The 17,017-nt window shown below is 41.6% G+C and overlaps 1 protein-coding gene across 3 annotated transcripts in view; it reads left to right on the forward strand.

Moving 5' to 3' along the window:
- The window catches only part of ADAMTS17 (ADAM metallopeptidase with thrombospondin type 1 motif 17), a 189,827-nt gene that overhangs the window by 44,924 nt on the left and 127,886 nt on the right, over positions 1 to 17,017 (forward strand). For all 3 annotated transcript variants that reach the window (XM_086620322.1, XM_086620323.1, XM_086620324.1), the window contains exon 7: positions 966 to 1,009. In XM_086620322.1, coding sequence (XP_086476448.1) covers positions 966 to 1,009 — 44 coding nt within the window. The remainder of the gene's footprint in view (positions 1 to 965; positions 1,010 to 17,017) is intronic.

Genomic DNA, 17,017 nt, shown 5'->3' on the forward strand with positions numbered 1-17,017 from the left:
TAGCGGATAGCACAGCAAAGCAGGTCTGGTGAAGATAGCTCCTAAAGTTTAGGTCTGAGTGCCTATTGAAATGTATTCAAACTGTTCGTTTAGGTATAAAATACCTGTCCTCCCACACTTGTTTTTCTGTCATGACCAATCTCATTCACAAAATCTTCTCACATCACATAGATGGGATGAGTTTCAAGGCTTTTTATTCTGTTTCTGTTTAATATAACTCTGTGGATCCCTGGTTGATTTGTGGGTGCCAGTGGCATATGTACTATCTCTTTCTGCCTGGATGAGATCTGGGGAGACTGAATGAGATGTGAGGAAATAACAGAGACCAAATGAAGTCTCTTGAACCCCTCTGTGTTTGATTCAAATCATAAAATAGCAAATGTGACTGTAATAGGTTTATCTGAAGCCAATTCACCTAGCTGCTAGTTGGCAAATCCTGAAATTCTCTTCTTCTTTGTCAAAGTCTGTCTTTCTCTGTTTAGTCTTGCTTGTCCTTTTCTATTCCAGTGGAAGAAGGAAAAAACCTGAAGAACTCAGAATGTCTTGGTATACATGATCAGTTCTGTGTCTCCAGGCGGTGTCCCTATGTATCTTCTCCTCCCACTTTTGATGGTGCTGTTGCATCACAGGGTGTCTGCTCCTTTTTGTTACAGTTCTCTTGTGAAAATAAGAGAGTTGCTGAAGAAGTCTGACATCATAGTGTGGCAGTACTCTTCTACGTGCTAAATCTTAAATCTATTAAATTAGACTGTAGTGTATGGAGCTGATTCACATAATTGCTTGTAGTCTTGCAGTAGCAATCAGTGCTGCTATCTATGTTGTCATCGTGTAGACTGCACAGCAGTTTAAAAAAACCCCAAACCTCAACACCCATGATATGTGAGTCATACACATCGCTGCTTTTTCCTAGCCTGAAGTCTGGAGGCACAGGATATGTTTCACTTCTGTTCTGTTTTTCTTTCTAGGACAGATTTCTGCGTACACAAAGACGAGCCTTGTGACACTGTGGGTAAGTCAAAGAAGTAGGGGACAGTATTGTGATAGCCACCTCTATGCTAAGAGGAGCTTTCTGGGCAATCTTTCATTCTTTGGTTTGCCGTAATGTCGCTTTTGCTATTCTGTATATGTCTGTGATGCAAATATGGATTAGCTGAGCAGGGTATGAACTATAAATAAGCCATTAAATATTAAACCCTTCCAAGTACTGGAGGTCTCTGAGTTCAGGAAATGCTCTTAAGTTTTCTGCTTCTTTGGAGCAGATGTAGAATTAGATAATTGGAGATCAAGAAACTGTTTTTTGATGTGTCTGTATAATGCTCCTTTCAGTGCTCTCTCACCTGAACCAAGAATTTGCTAACTGATGAATGTATTTCCCTTGTAAGAACCTGTGTAACACTCCCAGATCAAACTGGCACTCAGACACCAGAGAAGAATACCTCACTGTAGGAAAGCCAAGTTAAATCTTCTTTTCTGCTTCCTACTCCTCCTACTTCCTAACTGCCTTTAATCTTATTCAAACCCTGGATACACAGGGTCCTTACATCCTACACATTAAATACTCTATTTATTTATTTAACTTAGGTAGCAGTAACCTTCACTGTATCTGTAGCAGCAGTGTTTGGAGGCATAGCTCAACATCTTCTCTATGATGACTGGATGATTTTTTAGACTTGCCTGAAAGTCAAGCAGCCCCTTATCCTACATTCTGTGTAAACTTGGAGTGGATCTTGATTTTCAGCTGATTGTACACTCTGGTGTTCAGAGGGACACTCGCAGACTAGGGGTTGCTATGCTGACGGTAGTGGGTGATGAAGAGCATGGGGGAAGTTGCCTTCAGCAGGAGCTCTGAGGCTACCTACAGAAGTCTCATCTCAGAATGCAGGTCCTTCCCTCTCTGTGTGGTGGGGATTGATCAGGTGACAGGAGGAAATACAGAGCTGAAAAATATATACATTTTCTTCTCAAATATGAGCAAGGCCTGGCCTCTACATCGAAGTTTTCCAGTGGGAATCCCTCACAATGTGTGTATTCTATGTCCAATGGAAAACACGCTTCCACTGGGGAAGGTTTTTATACGGTGTAGCAGTGTCTGGAGTTGGCTGTGGTAAGATACAATAAAGAAGTTACAAAAAAAAAATAAAAATGAGGAGCTGATGGAAGACACATGCTGATTAAGGTCAGAGCTCTTTCCATTTTTAAAGACTGTATTGTTGAAGATCTCTGTTCAGGGAATGATATTGCCATAGACAGCATGACTAAGGAAATATGTTATGGCTTCTTTTCTGTTCTTACAATACCCACGTACTTTCTTGTGATGTGACTTGCTGGAGGCTGTGGCTCCAGTAGAGAAAGTGGAAGATCAGAGCAATAAAGATAAAACTCATTTGTTACTCTTTCCAGCATAGTTTTTCCAAGACACTTAGAAGGTGAATGTTCTGGGATGAAACCAGTCTGGCCTCTTTGCTCTCTTCAATCCTACTTTTCTTTCCTTCTCCCCTGACAGTTTCATTATGTGGCAGCAAAGCACTAGCATCTTCACTTCTGCATCTTTTATGCCTCACCGTTTCTGTTGTCTGAACCCAGAGGCAGTGTGCCTTATCCCCGAGTACAGATTAAGTCCTCTGTCACATGATACTTTTCTTAAATACTGTTGAAATAAGTAAATATTTTTATAACATTGATTTTTTCAAGCATTATTGCTGTACCCAAATTGGTGAGTTACTGCAGCCATCTCAGATAATCTACAATTTAGGCCCTTATTTTTGTGTTGTATATACTGGCAGCATATTTTGAAAGTTTTCTTCAAACCCTAAACCAAGGAACTATTCTGGTAGGACTGCAATCTGAATGAGGTCTTCCCAAGTTATACTGTACTCTGATATCTTCTCTGTCCCTGCCCTGAGAAATACTTAGAATCATGGAATGGTTTGGGTTGGACAGGACCTTAATGATCATCTAGTTCTGTCCCCCCTGCCATGGGAGTACTTCTTACGCTTAGTGGCTGGAGGTAGAGCCTGAAGAGGATAACCAATTCCTCTGGTCACCAGCTTGATAAGGAGAAATGCAGTGACTCAATATGAAACTGGAATGCTGGATTTTGATGGATTCCTATCCATAAAACAGGTATTTCATGTTTGAGTCCTTACGTTTGTCCTAAACCCATAAGATAGTATCTGATAACTATGGACAATGTGTGTGGTGCCCCGAATGTATCATATACTTGTGATTTATACCAAGATCATTGTCTCTGCCTTCTGTGGATGGATATAGCACTGTATTAGCCTCATTCCCCTTTCTCTGCCAAAGGGATTGTATTGGTGATATAACTATGTGATTTTTCTTTACTGATGAAAGTTAGGCCATATGTAATCCATTCATATTACAGTTATTAGACCAGAGGGGAATTTGGCCTTGTCGTGTCATTTGCATATGTGTCACAGCAGAGGAAGAATAAATTAAGGAATGTACTTCCGTGACATGCAACTGGTTTGAAAAAGTGGTTAGTGTTGGTAGTACTAAATTTTAACTGTCAGAAAGATTCTCCAGTTTTCCTCCTTAGTCAGAACAGGGAAAACCAGGTGTCAGTGGCAGACTGACTGGTTTTTAATAGCCACCATTCGTGCCCCGTATATATACATGGTTTCTATAAGTAACAATGTTTCACAGCGTTTACTTGGGCTTGATACGAGAGCGACGATCAAAGTAGGCTGATGGCCATTTGTATACCATATTGGCTTTTGGAGAATTGTGTTGACTTTTCAGCCATCTCTATTGTTGCTAGATTCCTGTTCCTCACTCCAGCTCCCAGATTGTACCCTCTAAATCAGCAAGACCACCAGCAAAAGCAAGAGGCTAGTCCAAAGAGTGGCATCGCATTTGGACTTGATGGTGATGCTGAGGTTATAGTACTCCCCAAAGTTCTCTAGAACAGCAACTTGCTTTCATTTCTTCCCGTATACTTTGTTGTTAATATGAAGAACATGGTCTCAGCAGATGCATATGTGTTTTTATACCAGCTTATGGATGAAGCTGGCCATTGCAATGTGGTACACTGCTGTGCTGTAAAGGAAGAAACATCCTTTGGGTGAGCAAGCGCCCTCCTCCCCTGGGAGACTGAGGCTACCACTCTATATAAGGCAGAGAATCTGGTCTCTAGACTCTTGATTTCTATTCCCAGCTCTGGCATTGACTTGTTGTGCGACGTTTGGCAAGTCACTTACGTTCTGAATGCTTCTGTCTACCTCTATGAAATGAGGATTTTCAGTGCAAAGCTACAGGACATTGCATGGCTTAAGAGGTTCTCGTATAAAGCGCTGTGATGTCCTTGAGTATATGATGCAATTCAAGTCCAGAATCTAATGTTGCTTAGTCATGTTTAAAAGACTATAAAGAATCTATTAGATTATGCGTACTGAAATAAGAGGACTCAGAGCGCTGTAGGTAACGGGTTTTTTAGTGACAGTGCCTTGATTTTCTTTACATTGTGAGAAATATGGAAGCAAAGCTTTCCCTGGTGGAATTATTGAGGCCCAGCTGTTGTTCGGAAGTGGGATTATGAAGTTTAAGTGGCTTATAAGAGGTGTTCATTTGTGCTCAAAAAGATCCATATTGAAAAACCTGTCTGGAATCTTTGCCTGCCATGCAGACACAGAGAGAAAACAGCAGCAGGAGGTTTGTATTTGTATTCTGGCAGGGGCCCCTCACTGAAACCAGTTGCTCTGGGGACTTCGTTCAAGTTTTTTTGGCCCAGCTGCCAAGGTAGTGTGGAAGGTTACATAATGGCTGAAACAAGCTCAAAAATGGTGAAAATATGTAGGTATGTCTTTGTGGGATGATACCCCACTGGCGCTGCATCAAGAAACAGAACCACCTTTGTTTAGGAAACAGTTTGTTAGCGTTCGTTGCCCCACTTGTTTGTCTGAGTTAGCCCTAAGAACTAGTGAATTCAAGAGGAGGCAGACAGAAGGAAAGCAACATGCCTGTGTGCAATACATTGGCAATGGTTTTTTCAGACCTCCAATACGCTCCGCAGTTTGAGCAGGAACGTTCGCTTTGTGCAACGCAGCCTTGTCACACACCGGTCAAAAAGTCTGCAGCCTGCTGCTGCCTCAGACTCATCTCTCGTGATGTGACTCTAACCAGATCTGCCGTTTCCTGCAGAAAAATCTTTGTTCCAATTGAGCCACCTCTAAGCCAGCCAAATTGAGAGTTTAATGTCTAGCTATTAATATCAGGCTGCAGCTTGGAGCCTTGCTCGTTGTCAGAATCCAACCTTTCTGTGACATAAGCAGATGGAGAATGCCCCTTTCGTTCAATATTTCCACTGCTAGTGCCAAATAAGCAGCTTTACGGTTAGTTAGGAATGATCCTGCATATTTCAAGGCAAAGCTTGGCCTTGATTCCTCAGTGTACATGTTACCCCAGATCCAAGCTGAAGCTTCCCTGTATTCAGCTAATAATAAAAGTGGGGGCAGTGTGGAATTGGGAAATGGAAAATGAGAGTGTGTCTTAAATATCCTTAAATTGCCCTGGTTAAAAATGTCTTTACCTCTGCTGCAGTCACATGTGCTTTTCTGTGGCTCAATGCTGGGGAAAAGAAAGCAGAGTACAGTGCATGTGCTGCAGATGGGCAGGTCTAGTTGAAGGAATAGCTGCCTGGAGAAAACTGAGCATCAGAGCGGAGGTGATGGAGAAACATAGTTTTCCGTACTGTTTCCACAAGTGAAGCAATGTTTTGTGAAAAACATTCCCATCTCCTGGCTGGCTTTAATTAAAAGGCTCAAAGATAACTTACTGAGAGTCCTGAAGATTATAAATCCTTCCATAATTTGTGTCCTTTTTCTTGAGTCTTCCAAACACTGATATGTGAATGGGGAAATCGGGTTTTGCTTTTGTCACCGTGCTGCTGAGTGACTGCACAGATGACATCCTTCTGCTGTACCAGTGTGTTCATATCTTGGTCCTTTCCTTATTTCAAAGTGAGTAGAGAGCTATGGGTGAACAGTGCTGTCTTAGAGAGCTGCCTACTATGGTGCTATGAGTAAATTTCCCTCCTCTTGTAGGAAGTTTGCTTTCTTCTTACCAGTTTATCATAGTAAAGTGTTTCAAAATATGCCCAGGTTTTGCAAATAAGACATTTGGTTTATGTCTTCAAGTAGATTTTGTCCTTTTTTTTTTTTCCCCATGTAAACTTTTGTAAATTCCATGTAATTTTTTTATTCCATGTGCAGTTGGGTGACCTCCTGTCTACAGCAAGTAACAGTTCTGGTTGGTCCTGCCTGTACTCTGTACTGTTCATTTAAATCTTTCTCCCTGTGTAATACTGATTCCAGTTCCCTAATGGTGTCACAACAGAGAATTAATCCCCAAGGAAAGGGAAAAGACTAGCTGGTTTGCTGTGAGTGGAAAAGAAAAGGAATTCTCACATTAAAAACATTTTCCATAGTGGTTCGTGTTGAATGTTTCTGTATATTCCAGGGCGGGTTTTTATTTGATGCCAGAATAAATAGAAATACCTGCTGCTTAAAACAATTCATTAGAGAAGCAGTGCCTGGCTTTAGCAAATGCCTTGCTGGGACTGTCCTTCGGACCAAAATCAAACGCACTTTAATGCATTAAAATGAACATATACTGTAGGTTAAAATGTGCCTTAAAGAAACACTGTCAAGTTGTTTTGGTGTTTGTGAAAGAAAGGGACCTTGCAGCGTTGCAGATTTTTGTCACTTGTGTAGGGTAAGGGAGAGTCAGGCTGCTGGCTTTCTGAAACCGAAGGGAGCCATGGTACCGCGCAGTGGAAGACTTTTTCCCTTGCCTTTTGGTTGCTAGGGAATAAACGCTCGGCTCCACAACCCAGACAGTGCAGAGCTGTGCTACTGGGCATATTCATCACTACCATCTCACGCCCCACCCTACCCACAACGGCCTTCCAATTTCTTTTCACCAGCTAGCAATTTCTCCTCTTCCAAATTCCCACTAAGGATTTGTGTGCCAAGTGAGTGTAATATAAGATTGCATAAATTTTAATAGAAGCACTGGGATGAGCACAGCCACTCAAATAATCAGGAATTCCTGCCGCCGTAACCCTTGCTCTTCCTCACTTCAGTGTCCTGTGTGCACTTTCCCTTCTTTCTTGTTTCAGGGACACGGCTTCAGCCAGGCTGCTTCACCTCGCAGCTGTTTGCAGGCTCACAGCTAAAGGCTAGAGGAAAATCCTGCTTGCGCTGGACTCAGCGAGCGTTTTGTTAGTGATTTCAGTGGGGTCAGGATCCTTGTCCTGTTCCTATTTCCTGTTGTCTGACACATGTAAACCTGCTTTGAGCCTCTGTCAAACAACTGGCTGAGGTTTTGTCAAGAGAGACTAGTTGGTTTGGGGTACCTGCAACATTTTTCGAAAGCCTGATATCCTGAGGATGGTCCTGTTTACTTTCTGAAAGCAGTTGACATGTCTAGTAAGGTGTCTATTTGAGCATTCAGAAATCACTGAAATATTTAAAAATCTTGCAAAGAAACAATAGTCTGTCGGAGCCAGAAAATGAAACCTAGTAGAAACCACAGTGAAGCTGACCAGTCTGCTTTTGGAAAGACAAGAAAAACAGAATACAAACAATGGCCATACATACACAATCTATTCCCTTTCATCCAGTTTTGAAAAAAAAAAAAAAGAAAAAAGCGCCAGTTTTAACATACTATGTATTTATTGTTGAATACATCGACTTTCTCATTGATTTATATGACCACTTACAATGTGTGCAATGTAGTTGGTTGAGTGAAGTGCTGATATTATTTTACAGAGACTTATTTTCTGGTTTTATTGTTATGGAAAGTAGAGCATTTAAATTTTGTTTGCCTTCGGGTTTGTTTTGCAGCTCAGTAGTATTGTTTAGGTTTGTCTTTTATTCCATATCCTAAGGGCAGTGGTGGATTCTTGGTCTCCTTAGCTGAAAATGGACTGTCTTTCTGGAGGAGACTCAGTAGCCAAACACAAGATACCGTCCCTCGTTCAGAGCTTATATGGGCCCATTGCAAGGTCTTTTTGTAGAAAAGAGGTGAGCGATCAGTCTGTTCTGTTCTTAAAATTTATTAATCTGTGAATGCTATTGACTGAATTTCTAGTTCTCAACTTTTTTCTTCATCTTCTCTCTGCTGTTTTGTGTCTTGGGGGCAAGAATTAACTTGTGTAATTAAAATAAATGAAAGCGTTTAGTGGAGGGAGGGTTAGTGACAGATTTTCTGTGCATTTGTCATTGTTCCTCCTTCTGTGTGTTTCCAGTCTCTGGCTCTGAAGTGTAACAGACCCTCAGTTGCTCTCATGATTAACCCCTTTCCCTTGCCTTTTTGCCAAGGGTCTATTTCTCTTTGGTGGTAGTTCAGAGCTCTTAGAAGCTCTTTCTCAGTTTTGTTCCTTCATCTTCTCATTGTTCAGCTGGGTCTGGACACCAAGAGGCTGCTTTCCCTGGAGAGGCCTGGATGGTCTGTCTTCCATCACTCTAACTGCATGGCTTGCCCACTGAGGTCACGGAATTTCACTACGTTTACTACACTTTGTTTTTCATAAACCTCCAGCAGTTCCTTATTAGTTCTTCTCCATACATCGTTCTCCTTTTGTAGCCCCAAAACGTGTTTCAAGCACTTTTATTTTCCAATTATTTATCTGTCTGTCTGTCTGCTTAGTAAGCACCCATCCCACAAGATAAAACAATAGGCCTCACAGTGGTGGTGTGTGTTTGAAGGTAGCTTGTTCTCAGTCATTCGGAACCAAACACTGTCAGTGAGGAGGAATAACACACTTCCTGCTCTGTACCTGGCCTTTCATTTCTTCCACCATCAAACTGCTATTGGTAACTAATGCTCATGGGTATTTAAGCTGACTTACTGAAATACATACACAGTCTTTGTCAACTGTAAGGCAGCATGTCCAAAATCTTCTCATCAGCTTACCACCCTGCTTTTGTTCGTTAGCATACCTTCACGGATCTTAAATCTTGCTTTTCTTGCTGCTCGCTCAAACCCTCCAGTCAGGCTTTATGCCAGAGCTTTTGTCTTCCTTACTGCGACTCGCCTGGAAGTTGGTGCAGGACGTTTAAACTTACCTTAGCTTCAAAACTGTACCTTCTCCCAATGTTTTATTAATGGTTCATGTTAATGTCTTTTGACAAACGAGAGAACAACTGTCTAAAATGCTGTGGAAAGGAGCCATAATATTCCTTTACTAGACAACCTCTTTCTGAGTAAACATTCTTCAGGCCATCATATCTCGTCATTGCACAAGGTGGGTGCTGATTACTATTTGAGTGGAGAATATCTTTGGAAAACTCACTGGCTACAAGAATTGTGTTTATGGTACCTTCCCATCCAGCATCTAGGACTCTGAACCGAATCCCAGCCGAATGTCAAATCGGTGTGTAACTAAGTTCCTTTCTGCTGCCTTTATTAAAAGGAGTATGTCATGAGGCAAAATACTTGCCATGACTTTGTTGCTGTTTATTCTGATACTCTGACTTTATTTTTTCGTTTCAGCTCCATGTCATAACTCACTTTACGCGCTAAATCATAGTGCAGTTTGGCTGGTACGGGTGCAAACATGTACTGCATTCCACTCCAGGGCCGTTTATGTCTGTGTGAAATTATATAGACATGTATACAAAGCACCTGGGAATTTCAGTCTCCCGGCTTAAAGGGCAGATGCCTGCATAAGATGTTCCCTTCCCCATCTTTTTACCCTTTCCTAGGTCTGGGGCTTTGACATGCAATCATTGTGGGGAAAAGCACTCATTAATAATGTTTTAACTAACAGTTCCCAATGAATTAATGTGATAACGTCCCTCAGAAGCAACTCAGTAAGTTTTCCTGCTAGCATGGAGTAAAAAACAATCAGAAACAGAATTTTTTAATGTTCTTTTGTGTGACAGGCAGTTCTTACGGTTTTGGTTTGCTTGAATATGCTACGCTAGAACTTCTGAATTGTAGTTTTATCTCCTAGACAGTATTCTGCCTTGATTATTTTCTAAATTAGAGATGATTTGTGGAACTCTGCCTAAGAACCAAGGCTTTGCTTATGGCTAAATACCATTTAATCATGATTTAAAGAAATCTCTGCTGTTTATCTCTGAAAGTGGTCATTGTGTTTGCAAACAGACAAGCTGAAGGCAGAAACCTAATTGATGTCCAGCAAAGCACACACTGCCAAACAACTGTCAAGAAAAGCTCTGGAACTGCTCTTTGCTACTGTATGTGTGAAGCTGAGAAGCCTTTGAGGCAGACATGAGCAGAACAACCTCATTATATTAGGTCTGTGGACAGACCATTTCTGTCTTTTGGAGTTTTTAGTAGTTCTGCTGTTGTCTCTTGCCTCGTCCATGTAAATGGAGACTTGCAGATTGCACATTTTGCATGCTTTCTGCACTGCTTCACCAGCTTCGCACCCCACCTCCATCACTTCCCCTTGCTGAGGACTTGTTTCTCTGGGGAATTCTCACAAGCGTGAATATAAAACAAATAAAATAATCTGTTCTGCTTTCATAGCTCACCCTGCTTCCTCCTTTCTTTTTTATAATATGAGGCTGTGGAAAGAGAAATAATGTTTGTTTTCTACAGTGTCAAACCTGCTGTCAGTATGTTATAAATAACCCATTGCTTGCTGTAGTTATCTGTGCTAGAAATGCCAACCCAAGATTCTCTGCAGCAGAAAGCAGGATTTTCTGCTGACATAACACAAAAGCATTTGCTCATTGTTTCTTATCCAAGAGCAGGGAATAGATTTTGCACATCTCGACTTCCAATCCAGTGCCTTACCCTTTAGTTCGCAGTGTCTCCCTGATAGACCTGTGCCATTAAGCAATACATTGAGGTTTTGTATGTTATTTTATTTGTAAAAAGAATTTCTTGAGAGGAGAAGGAAATGAATTTGTAAATAGGGCTTTTCCTCAGTAAAATTCAAAGCTCTACCAAAGAGCTCAGAACTGTTATCCCATTGTAGTGAGTGAGGAAATGAGGCCTCGAGATGTGAAGGGACACGCCAAAGGACAGAGCTGGCTGGGGGCTAAGCCACAACTCTTGAGTCTCAGCCCAGGCCCCTCAGCTGGAGGCAATGCTACCTCTTCTCAGGCCTTCCCAGTGGAAGTTCAGCTTCTTTGGGCAGCAGCCAGTTTTTCAGGTCACTAAAATAATTATTCAGCCCTCCAAAAGGCCAGAGGTTTGTGTTTCTTCTTCCCACTGCCTGGGTCTTTATTTTTACCTCTGTTTACATGTTCCAGCCTGGTCAGCTTGCTGCAGACTGCAGCCACATATTGTTTAAGAAAACTGACACATTTATAATTGAGAAGCCTCTGAGGTTTTTCTCCTCCTGTCAGACATAGATGGCTTTTATCCAGTTGACTGCTTTACAGTGCCTTTATCCTTTGCTGGCTTGAAAACATTTCAGATAGTTTCTATTGTTTTATAGACCCTGTAGCTAAAAACCCAAGCTGTGTAAAAACATCTGTACATAGCTGTGCAATAGGCTACAGACATGTAGGGTAATAAGGCATGATTGCATTCACTGTAGCATTTGCTCCACTGGAAAATGAAATAGAAGCATTCCAGTTGCACACAGGATATGTAAGAGTAAAGGAAGGAAATGAAGGACAGTTGCCTACTATACTTCTACATTTCTTTTGTCTTGCAGCTGCCAAGACTAAATGCAATTTTGAGAGCAAGTTTTAAATAACGTAGAGATGAGACTTTACTAGTGATAACCAAGAAAGCAGCAATGGGAAATGTGCATGTGTTCTCCCCCCCGTCCCCAGTAAGGAAGCTTGACCTGCACTGATTTTCATTTGGTTGCTTTGTTTGGGTTTTTTGTTTGTTTTTTTTTTTTTTTTTCAACCTTTGTTAACCATCTGGTAATGTGACTGACTCTAATACCTAACCTATTTTGCAGGGTATCTGCTCCTGGAAGGATTTTGCTACACCTAGTGCACTCAATAGATTGAAAGTCAGTTTAAGTCCTTGGAATGTTGTTGTTTCTTAACAATTCTCCCACTTCCACTGCCTCAGCACAAACTCCAAACCTTTCAGTTGTGGTTGTGCTACATATAATGCAGATAGGAACTGGGCCTGTTAACAGCACTCTGCACCACTGAAAATCTTCCCTGTATTTACCAGTGTGCTGAAAATGGAGTAGGAAGTGTGCTCCAGCTATGATCCAGTACAAGTTCACTTTATGGCTGTAAGTGTTCGTGGCAGGTGCTGTGGGAGAGGAGATGAAATTTTGAGCTGACCCAAGAATGCACAGACCATGGTCTCCCATCATGTGTTGTGAGAGAAACACTTCCGCTTTGTTGGCAAAATCAGTATTTTTACAGGGACACCCCACTTCATGGTTAGATTTGTGCTGTGTTCACAGCTCAGCAAAATGGAGGGGCTAAAGACGACGGCTGCTTCATGATCCGTGGTCACAGCTGTTTTTAGGCATCTAAAAATACAGTCTTATTTTCAGAGGTTCTGTCCCACGCTTGAGTAGTGGTTACAGTGCAGCAAATATAAGTGATATGATTGGATTTTGTAGTTTCCTGACTCCAAAACAGATCAGCTGCGAATGTTTTGTGCTGTAGTTGTAAATGAAAACATGGGTAAATTTCACCCACTTGGAGGTCTCATCTAGGCCATCAGAAGTGGTATAAATGCTCTGTTACCCATAGTGGAAGTGAATTTAAACTGTAAATGCCAGTTTACCTGGATACCCTACACCTGAAAAATCATGTTGTGTAAATGAAAATCCATCCTATTTCAGCATACCCTCTTTTTAATCCTTTACATTTGACTGTTGGACAAGGATTCTGTGTGTCAAGACTGTGAGTCCTGTGGTCTGTTAAATGGTAGATCATAAAAAGACAGTGATCAAAGAGCTAAACTTTCTTCAGTAGTTGTTGCTTTTAGAAACGGCGGAGCTATTTGGAGAGGCACCTAGGAAGAGGATGAAGCAGTTACAGAAGAATAAGATGATTTACCATGTAATTTTACATTAACATGTAGGATTGTGAACTGCAGCAGTTCAGGGAGATACAGGATGCGTTTGCAGGGATGGCAAATGCTGGGGCCCTGGGGGTATGCCCAGCCCTCCTGGGAGTTCAGCGGCCTGGGCCAACTTGTGTAGTGGTTCAGGTGTCTAGCTTTGAAGAAAATGCTTCAAGAAAGCTCTGCTAAGAACCTCTCTGCTTGGCTGCAGTGAGACTGCGCCTCTGTCAGTGAGGCCATTGCCTTTTCCTGCCTTCTCATGCTCAACTTCATCTCTCTTTCCCTTTTGGAGCCTTGCCTGCCTTAGCTGCTCCCTGACAGCAAACTCGCAAGAGGGATGATGCAGAAAACAAGTAGTAATCATGCCAGCCATCTCAGCTGATTCTTTTACTCTACAGGAGACCGTGTCCAAAGATAAGATGGTTACTTCATAATTTGCTCAGAATTTATGTCTTTGGGATAATTTTGGTTGTCTTTTGGCCTCACCTTAGAACATCTGGTGTGGAGATAATGCTCAGCTAAGGATTGGCCTGCTGAATCAGCAAATTCACGTGTCTGTTTAATGTCCAGAAAATTGAGAACGATTCTTTTAACCTCATTTCTTGGGAATGTTTAAGTGGGTAAAGGTGAGCAAACAGGCCAAACAGATAAAAAGAGATAAAAGAAAGCCAACATGGTTTCTAGGAAAGGAAGCAAGATCATGGCTCAGTGACTCGTTGGAATTCTTGAAGACTCTTCCTGCCAGAACAGACAAGGAGAAGGGGGAGATGCAGTGGGCTTCACATTCCTCGCTTTTTCTAAAAGCTTATGATGGAGTTTCATTGCAGTAGGTAGTATCTGAAATTTGTGGTCATGGAACATGAGAAATAACTGGTTTCACTGGCCTGAAGAATAAGCAGGAAAAAGTAGTGATAAAAGGTTGATTGTATTTCTGCCAATTCAAAAATTTTAGTCAGATACTGCAGGGATCAAAGTTGCCTCTGGGCATGTCTCTTTTGAGAAATGAATAGGCTGATGAGGTCAAAAATAAGATTTTGCCTTTTTGCGCATCCTAGGGAGGAAGGAGGCATTAATAATCAACAGTGCTGGTATACATGGAAAGATTCAGATTTTGTAGGGTCTTTTTGCTTTTCAGCTGTCTTGCAGATTGTATAACCCTGAGTGAATACAACGTGGTGCTTGTGATCATTGGCTCTGATAGGCTGAACTTTCAGTTTTCTGTTTCCTCTGAGCAATTTCTTATTTCGAAGAGGTATAATGATTCTCTGGGTTGGAGCACAGACTAGAGAGAAGTTGGTCCTCTCTATTTATTTTTGCTTCCTGGTTAGATCAATGTGAAAATATGTGAATATAACTGTGCACGTGTTTGCATTTCTAAATCCATTGATGTGAATGTATGCATCTTTTGATAATGCCCATTCTGGAAAAAAACACTGTCTCTAAATGCATGGCAGAGTACTTGGAATTTTACGTACCTGAATTTGAGCAGATCTTCCTTGTAGAAAATACTGGGGTTTCCTTATCGAGTTCTTGCTAATTTAAATAAGGTGACTGTAGGAGATGGTGAAATTTTACCCTAATTCTCGCTGAGGTATACATGTATGTATATATCTGTATTTGAATATATAAACTGGCCTTTGAACTCCTGGAATTTTATTTGGGCACAGTTTTTCTGCTACATACACTTTTGAAATTCAGGTTCAGAATCCTATAATCTGCAAGGTGTTTGTCTGAATTAGTTTGACAAGTCTTTTTACCTTTTCAATCAGCTGATAGAAATATGTTGAACTTAAAAATAATAACAAAAAAAAAAAAGAGATCCTAGACCCAACTCATTGAATATCTTTCTCCTTCTGTACTCTTTCAGCGTGATTTGTAGAATGCTAAAGATTTCTGTGTTTGCTTAGCTTGGAATTAGCCTTGTATTTCTACTTTAGTTAGTGGTCATGAGCAGTCAGCAGGTTGAAGATGTTTGTTGGTTTTGTGTAGTTGTGTCATACATTTTTGTGTAGCCATTTTGCCTGATCTGTTTGCATTAAGGCTCTGTCTGACCATAATTAGACTGCTGGGTACACATTAATGTTCTGCTGAGGATCTACTTGTTGGTTTTAATAATGTCGTCCATCAAGCTCTAGCATGTACAGCAATATTTGTGCTGTAGTAGACAAATAGAGTAAACACTGCAGTTATTTATAAGAAAACTGGCCAGTAAGTCAGGAAACTCTGTGTGGATGTTTTTGTTTGTTGGAAAGTTAAACTGATGCTCTAAAATGAGTTCATCGGTCTAATCAGACTTTGGTCTTGAAATGAGAGAAAAGTAAAAGATTGAAGTTAGATTTCTGTTTAGAATTTTATATTATATATATCTCTGTTTAAGAAACCTGTAGACTCCTGTTTCCTATCTTCTATACCCTGATATGTCCGTTGGTCAGAGAGAAAGTACTGTCTCCACCTTGGCCTTGCCTGGATCCAAGTATGGATGAAATTCTTGACTACACACCTCTTGCCCTATGTCTTGACTCCTGATCAGTTCCAGGGAAGTACTGGTGCTCCTTCTAATCCCTTTGATGACCTCTTACAAGCATCCGTTGACTTGGACTTCAGAAAATCAGCATTGTTCACTGGGGTTGCTCTGTCCTTCCAGATAGTTTTCCCTGTGATTCTTGCCTGATAGTCTGTATCTGGGTGCATGCTTAGGCAGCATCTGAAGTAGAGGTGCTTTCCTGAACCTCAGGACCTCAGATTGTGCAACACAAAAATATTGCTTAGGACTACTGAAGTTCTGGATTCTGAGAGAATTTGGTCCTTTCCATGGTGGGCCTCAACTCTTGACTGCTGTGGTTTGTGTTGCAGTGCAGAGGTGTTTGCTGTGATGGTTAGATCCTTGGGATTTTCTTGTCTGAATGACAGATTTGAAAGTGATAACTTTTGGCTGAGTATCTCAGAATGATCCTTCTCTTTTCAATTTTTATCTTTATCTGGGTCACTTGTTGCATTTTCAAAGATGAGAAAATATGGGCTGTAGTCCGTATTAGTTCAATGAACTGGTGTGTTTACAGAGATGCAGAGTAGCCACTCATGCACCAGTGTCTGTGAGCCACAACATGGTTTAAACACTGAAGTAAATAGAGCTTTTTGACTTCACACAGAAGTAAAAAAGACCAAGAGTAGCCTTCTGGGCGTGGGAACTAAGTATAAGAAGCCAGGAAGTGGCTTAATTTGCCTTCTCCAAAGCCAGTGATAATACTGCTATTGATTTCAGTAAGATTTTGATCAAGCCCATGATGGTTATTATAGCTGGTATAATTAGGTCGGATGTAATACATGTTCAGCTTGTTTTCTGTGAATGCCATGGAGCTGTTTATTCTCTCATTAATCAGGTGGCTTCGTTGGGAAATGCATCTCATTACACGAGGCCACTGCCACTGGGCACCAGAGCAGGCTTAGACAAAAATATCCTGTCTGCGTGGCTGGAAGGTACAGCTGTTACCGTTGCACGTTCTCTCCATGAGCCACTTTCTGAGCGGAGCTGGACAGCTGTGAAAGCCCCCACAAACCATGTTGCAGACTCGGCACGCGGTTTTCAGTCGGGGACACGCAGATCTGCCTCAGAACTGGACGTGTCACCCAGCCACCATACGAGTCACAGGAGCGTCTGTGCTTCCCAAGGGTGTTTTATTTAAAAGCACATGAGAATGGAAGAAGCAGCGCTCTCCTTGTTGGTCCTGGTGCTTTAGCACAAAGACCCAGAGCAATAACATGAACATGCATGCATGGAAACGTCCCGCTGGCTTCTGCGGGATACTGTGACAGTTTCCTTAGTGCTGCCTGCAGGTGCAGCCTCCCCAAGAGCCTCGTGCTGTCATTTCTGAATGCAGACTGTAAAGGCCTCAGGACTGGGACTGTGCCTTGACTTGTGTCTGTGAGGCACCAGGGACTCTTCTGGCTGCTGTCAGTCATCGCAAGGAGCTCAGCAGTGTTCATCCAAATTTGTGTTTTCTTTCACGGAAGCTCGTGTTTGAAC

The sequence above is a fragment of the Tauraco erythrolophus genome, chromosome 14 (assembly GCF_009769465.1).
Source record: "Tauraco erythrolophus isolate bTauEry1 chromosome 14, bTauEry1.pri, whole genome shotgun sequence".
Classification (NCBI taxonomy): Eukaryota; Metazoa; Chordata; class Aves; order Musophagiformes; family Musophagidae; genus Tauraco; species Tauraco erythrolophus.